The 7240-nt window shown below is 34.3% G+C and overlaps 1 protein-coding gene across 2 annotated transcripts in view; it reads right to left on the bottom strand.

Annotated features, from left to right (window-relative positions):
- MOB1B (MOB kinase activator 1B) overlaps positions 1 to 7240 on the bottom strand; it is a 48965-nt gene that overhangs the window by 12511 nt on the left and 29214 nt on the right. For both annotated transcript variants that reach the window (XM_015593509.2, XM_006917290.3), the window contains one exon: positions 6284 to 6377. In XM_015593509.2, the coding sequence (XP_015448995.1) occupies positions 6284 to 6377 (94 nt within the window). The remainder of the gene's footprint in view (positions 1 to 6283; positions 6378 to 7240) is intronic.

Genomic DNA, 7240 nt, shown 5'->3' with positions numbered 1-7240 from the left:
AGCTTAGCATGATTATCTTGAGGTCCATCCCTGTTGTCGCAAATGGCAGTATTTCATCTCTTCTTATGGCTGAGTAATATTCCATTGTACATATGTACCACAGCCAATCATCTATCGTAGGACACCGGTTGCTTCCAAGTCCTGGCCACTGTGAATAATGCTGCTATGAACATCGGTGTGCAAATATCTTTTCGAATATGAGTTTTCAAGTCTTTGGGGTAAATACTTAGTAGAGGGATTGCTGGATCATATGGTAGGTCAATTCTTAGTTTTTTGAGGAACCTCCATACCGCTTTCCACAGTGGCCGTACCAATTTGCAGTCTCCGCAGCAGTGTATGAGGGTTCCTATTTCTCCACATCCTCTCCAACATTTGTTATTACTTGTCCTGTTGATTATAGCTATTCTAACAGATGGTTCTGATTTGCATTTCTCTAATAGCTAACGATGTTGAGCATCTTTTCATATATTTTTTGGTCATTTTTATATCCCCTGGGGAGAAGTGTCTGTTCAGGTCCTCTGCCCATTTTTTTATTGGATCATTTGGTTTTTTTTGTTGTTATTCAGTCGTATGAGTTCTTTGTATATTTTGGATATTAGGCCCTTATTAGAGGTGTTGTTTGCAAATATATTTTCCCACTGAGATGGTTGTCTCTTTACCTTGCTGACGATTTCTTTTGCTGAGCAGAAGCTTTTTAGTTTGATATAGTCCCATTCATTTATTTTTGCTTTTACTTCCCTTGCCTTTCAGGTCAAATTCATAAAATCTTCTTTAAGTCCAAGGTCCTTGAGTTTTGTTCCTGTGTTTTCTTCTATTCATTTTATTGTGTCAGGTTTTATACTCAGGTCCTTAATCCATTTTCAGTTAATTCTGGTGTGGTGAGAGACAACAGTCTAATTTCATTCTTTTGCAAGTGGCTTTCCAATTCCCAAGCACCATTAATGAAGAGGCTTTCCTTTCTCTACTGTATGTTTCTGGCATTTTTGTCAAAAATTATCTGCCAATATAAATATGGGTTTACTTCTGGACTCTCGATTCTGTTCCTCTCGTTCATGTGTCTGTTTTGCTGCCAATATCATGTGGTTTTGGTGACTGTCGCTGTAGTATAATTTGAAGTCAGGCAGAGTGATGCCTCCAGCCTCATTCTTTTTTCTCAGGATGGCTTTGGCGATTCAGGATCTTTTGGGCTTCCATACAAATCTGATGATTTTTTTGTTCTATTTCTTTAAAAAATGCCAATGCGATTTTGATGGGGATCACATTAAATCTGTATAATGCTTTAGGTAATATGGTCATTTTAACTATGTTGATTCTTCCAATCTAAGAACACAGAATATCTTCCCATTTCTTTGTATCTTCTTTGATTTCTTTTAATAGGGTCTTGTGGTTTTCATTATATAGGTCTTTCAAATGTTTTGTTAAATTTATTCCTAAGCATTTTATTCTTTTTGTTGCAACTGCTAAAGGAATTATTTTTTCCACTTCTTCTGACGCTTCATTGTTAGAGTATAGGAACGCTATGGAATTTTGAACATTGATTTTGTATCCAGAGGCTTTACTCTATTTGCTTATTGTTTCTAGTAGTGTTCTGGTGGAGTCTTTAGGGTTTTCTATATAGAGAATCATGTCATCCGCAAATAGTGACAGTTTGACTTCTTCGTTTCCTATTTTGATGCCTTTTATATCTTTCTTCTTTCTCTTGCCTGACGACACTCGCTAGGACCTCCAATGTTATATTGAATACCAGTGGCGATAGTGGACAGCCTTGCCTTGTTCTTGATCTTGGAAGGTTTTTAGTTTTTCACCATTAAGTATAATGTTGGCTGAGGGTTTGTCATATATGGCCTTTATTATGTTAATGTACTTTGCTTCTATATCGATTTTGTTAAGTGTTTTGATCATAAAGGGATACTGTATCTTGTTGAAGGCTTTTTCTGCATCTATTGATATGATCATATGATTCTTATTTTTTAATTTGTTTACATGGTATATCACATTAATTGATTTGTGTATATTGAATCATCCCTGTGCCCTTTCTCTTTCTGTGTTCATGAAAGATATTTGTCTGTAGTTTTCTTTTTTTGTGTTATCTTCACCAGGTTTTGGTATCAAGGTAATAATGGCCTCATAAAATGAGTTGGGAAGTATTACCTCCTCTTTGATTTCTTTGTTTACATGGTATATCACATTAATCGATTTGTGTATGTTGAATCATCCCTGTGCCCCTGGGATGAAGCCCACTTAATCGGTGTATAATCTTTTTATTATGTTACTGTATTCGGTTCGCTAGTATCTTATTTAGGATTTTTGCATCTGTGTTCATGAAAGATATTTGTCTATAGTTTTCTTTTTTTGTGTTATCTTCACCAGGTTTTGGTATCAAGGCAATAATGGTCTCATAAAATGAGTTGGGAAGTATTGCCTCCTCTTCGATTTCTTGGAAGAGTCTGAGGAGAATAGGTATTAAATATTCATTGAATGTTTGGTAGAATTCACCGGTGAAGCCATCTGGTCCTGGACTTTTACTTTTTGGTAGGTTTTTGATGATTGTTTCAATTTCCATACTGCTGATCAGTCTATTTAGATTTTCCAGATCTTCTTGATTCAGTCTAGGAAGACTGTATTTTTCTAAGTACTGGTCTATTTCTTCTCGGTTATTGAATTTGGTGTTATATACTTTTTGATAGTATTCTTTCATGATCCTTTGTATTTCTGCAATGTCAGTTGTAATTTCCCCTTTCATCCCGGATTGTTTGTGTCCTTTCTTTTTCTTTAGTGAGTCTAGCCAGGGGTTTGTCAATTTTATTAACCTTCTCAAAGAACCAGCTCTTTGTTGTATTTATTTTTTCTATTGTTTTTTTTTGTTTGTTTTCAATTTCATTTATTTCTTCTCTAATTTTGATTATTTCTATCCTTCTGCTAACTTTAGGCTTCATTTGTTTGAAAAATAAAAATTCTATATTGCTTATACTTGAGTTTATAACTATAATTCTCTGTTCCTTTCTTTTTATTTCGTCATGTTTATACATAAGATGACTTCACTTATAACTCTATTTTGCCCCCATTGATTATTTTATTCCACCTTTGAAAGACCATTCTCTTTGAAATTTAGTTCTGTCATCATGGTATGAGCTTATAAACTGAAACTACAAAACATTCATCATTTCTTGGTTAATAATAATAATAAGCAGTAACTGAGAACAAAACCCTATGAGCCATCACTCAATACCACTTTGCAAGGAGTTGAGTGCTAAGCTACTAACAAATGTCTCTCCTTGGTATAATCCTGAGCATTTGCTGGTAAAGATGGTAAACCATGACAACTGCATCTTCTTAGCACTAATGATGGGGCAAAAGTTAAGACTCTCGAAGAAAAAGGAAGGAAGGGAGAAAAGATAGAAGGAAAAGTAGAAAGATAAAGAGGAGGGAGGTAAGGAAGAAGAAAGAAAAAAGAGAAGAAAGGAAGTTGGGAGGGAGGGAGGAAGGAAGGAAACAGGAAAGGAAAATCACATTTTGTTTTTGTAGTATCTTTATAGAGATCCTGTGCCAGTTACTTTTGAAGAATTAGGTATATGCCTCCTATACCAGCTATTTAGATAAAGTTTCTGTGGGGAAAGTGATCACAGCACTATTCTAAGTGGCAGTAATTCTGCCTAGTTCACAGGAATGAGATATTGGTGTAATATCAGAAAACCTCCCTATAAAATACTAGTCAATTACAAAGGAAAATGACATATTTGAGAGGTGGAGAAACCTTGCAGACACTAACACGATAAGGTAATCAGGGTTAACATCACCAGTGATGGGATGGTCGACATTGTGTGTCTCCTGATATGACCCATTAAGAAAAAGAAAGTATCATTTCTGTGAGTTCCTTACTAAGATTGCATGGCCTGAATCTGGTCATAAGGAAACATTAGACAGTGTGTGTTGGGGTCCCCAAGGCCACACTGCATTCATTGATTTCTAAGAAGACTTACAGAACTCAGCATACAGTTGTACTCACAGGTATGATTTACTATAGTAAAAGAACACAAACCAAAATCAGCAAAGGGAAAAGCAAATGGGACAAAGTCCAGAGGAAACTAGGAGTAAGCTTCCAAGAGTCCTCTCCCAGTGAAGTCACACAAGCCACCCTTATTCCCCCAGGATTGTCATAATAACACATGCCAAATACTGTCTACCAGGGAAGAAGCTCTTTAGAGATTCAGTGTCTAGCTTTTTATTAAGAGATGGTCAAGTAGGCACATATTAAAATTCCAGACTCCCAGAAGGAAAGCATAAGACATATCACTTGTCCAGTTTAGGCACAGAGAGCTACTCTTAGCAGTTAGGGTGGTGGGAACCCTTCAGAAATCCAAGTTCCCTGATGCCATCCAATCTCCAACTTTGTCTACAGGCCTTTCAAGAAACAGTAATCAGGCCTGCTATGTTAACTTTTTTATGCACAAAGGCCAATTCAGGGAAAGACTGAAGAGCTATTCCAGATTGAAGGTATGTGAAGAGGTAAGTCAAATAAGTGCAATACATATTCCTAGATAGGATCCTGGACTGGAAATGAAAAACAAATGTTGCTGGGACAGCTGCTGCAATGGAAATGGTGTCTATGAATTGGAGAAAGGGTGTTGAAGATTTGTATGCTGGTTATGTAGAAAAGCATCCTTGTTTTTGGAAACTATACAGCTGAATATGTAAGAGTAAAGGAGCCTAATGTCTACAATTTGCTAAAAAGGTTCAGAAAAAAATATTAATGAGTATAGAGAGTGGGTGATGAAACAAATGCAGTAAAATGTTAATAACTGGGGAATCTAGGTAAAAGAGATATGGGAGGTCTCTGTGCTATTTTGGCAACTATTCTGTACACTTAAAATTATTCTGAAGTTTCAAAGTTTTAAATAGTTTGAAATGTTTTTTTCCCCAAACAAAATTACATTAGGAAATGTTCAAAGCATATTATTTTAAACATCTTCGATAATGGCAAGCTGTCGATTTTTTTAAAAGGACTGGATTCTGAGAAATATCTAAACTCACTTGGAGTCAATTTGAGGAATAAGGTAGACAACTCTAGGTGATACTTTGTTCACTGTGTAAATTTGTTCAATAAATAATGACTATGAAGTAAAAAAAATTCTATCTCTTAGGTAGCTAGAGATCTGACACTGACACTGCAATTTAAAAGTTAGCAAAAATACTCTGAGCAATGAAAGCATGTGTACAATAAGTGATTAGCAATCTAAGGTCACGGCCTATAATGATAATATTCCTAAGCACTAGTAAGTTTGGACAGTTTGTTTTGTTTCGATATTTACACCCTGTATATATATAACTGGGAAGAGAGAACACACTTTATAAAATAAAGTTGGCACTAAAAATAAAACCCCTCTATGTGTCTTATACGTATCAATTAATATTTCTTAAAAAATGTAGCAATTAAGAGTACAGGCATTACAGTCAGAGAGACCCAGATTTCAGTCCTGGTTCTGCCTGTTTCTATGTAACAGGACCTTGGGCATGTTACTTAACCTTTCTCAAGCTCAATTTCTTTTTCTAGAAAATGAGGATAACAAGTTTTTGTATCAAATTGGGTTGCTGTATAAATAAATGTATAAAGGCCTTACATTTAGGTAGCAGTGAATAAATGATAGCTGCCATCATTACTATCAGCCACAGTAATAACAAAAGCCAGTTTCAAAATGTATTGATCCAAGCAACATTTATTGAGTGGTAACTAGACGGTAGGCACTGCTCTTACACTAAAAGGGACTTAAAAGAATGAATTAACAGGTTAAAAAAGATATGTATAAATATAATAAGTATAATATAACAAAGAAACATAATCATGAAGACAAAAAAGTTAAATAGAAAGAGCATATCTAGTCTGAAGAAATCAGTTTCATGGAGAAGGAAGCATTTGATGTGGGCCTTGAAGATGGGTAAGATTTTTTTTAAATATTAGCAGAAGCTGATAGTAGAGAGATGGGAAAAGAAGAAAAGTAACCAAGAGAAGAACAGAATAAGCAAATTTTCAGAGTATAAGTAATGGAGCAAGGTGTTTCCAGTATTCTAGTTTGGAGAGACCCAAGTAAACAGAAAAGGCAGGATAGAGGAAAACACAGGAAGGGCCATAAAGCTCATGCTAAGGAATCTGGACTTAGTATATTACTCATTGGTAAACCACTGAAGGAGATGCTAAGTACAGAAATTTTATGGTCAGAAACTTCCTTCTTATCTAAGAATTGTAAAATAAGGTAAAAATGAGAACTGAACATGAACCATATCTTACTTTGGGCCAGCTGACATCACTGGACAACTTTCCTCTGTACAGAAATCTGTGATTGTTCCATAAAGCATGTTGATCTGATTGAAGAAATCCACAGCTACAAAGCAAACATCAGTTGTAAGTAAAATATTAAAATTTAATTATATTCAAGCAGAGTCTAGATTTATCAGTATTCTTTCCAAACATATACAGATATCCTAGTTTTTTGTTATTGACTTCTAACTAAATTCCTCTATGATCAAAGAATGTATATTATATGATTTCAATGCTTTCAATTTTTGAATATGCAAGTCTATAATCTGAGGCACTTAGGTGATGTGTCCCTCAGGTCAAGTCTGTTAATCATGTTGCTCAAATTTTTCTAATTCCTTGTTGATTCTTTTTCTCTACATTTGCTATCCATTACTGAGAGAGGAGTATTTAAATCTCCCATTATGACTGTGGATTTGTCTATTTCAGTTTAGTCAACTGATTTTACTATATTTTTGAGATGTTACGAAAGACACAAATTCAGACACCATATATTCTTTGAGAACTGAACCATTTATCATTTTCAAATCTTCCTTTTTATTATTTATTTATTTATTTATTTTTGCCTTTAAGTCTACTTTATCTGACATTAACATAACTATATCACCTTTTAGATTAGTTTAACTTTTTAGTTTCAACCTGTATCTGTATACTTAAAGTATATTTCTTGGAAACAGAATTTAGATTTGTTTTCTTTAGAACCATCTTGACACTATCATCTTTTTTACTGAAGCATTTGTCCTTTACATTTAATACAACTTACAAATATTTGGATTTCAATTTACTGTTTTACTATTTGCTATCTGTTTATCCTACCTATTATAATTCTTTTTCTTTTCTTTCTTATGTTCTTTAGCATTATTTTTTACTATTCTATTTCTCACCTCTATTAGCTAGATAGTTATACATTCATTTACTATTATTTAGTCT

Source organism: Pteropus alecto, unplaced genomic scaffold, assembly GCF_000325575.1.
Source record: "Pteropus alecto unplaced genomic scaffold, ASM32557v1 scaffold237, whole genome shotgun sequence".
Classification (NCBI taxonomy): Eukaryota; Metazoa; Chordata; class Mammalia; order Chiroptera; family Pteropodidae; genus Pteropus; species Pteropus alecto.
This window is presented reverse-complemented; position numbering and strand designations above follow the sequence as displayed.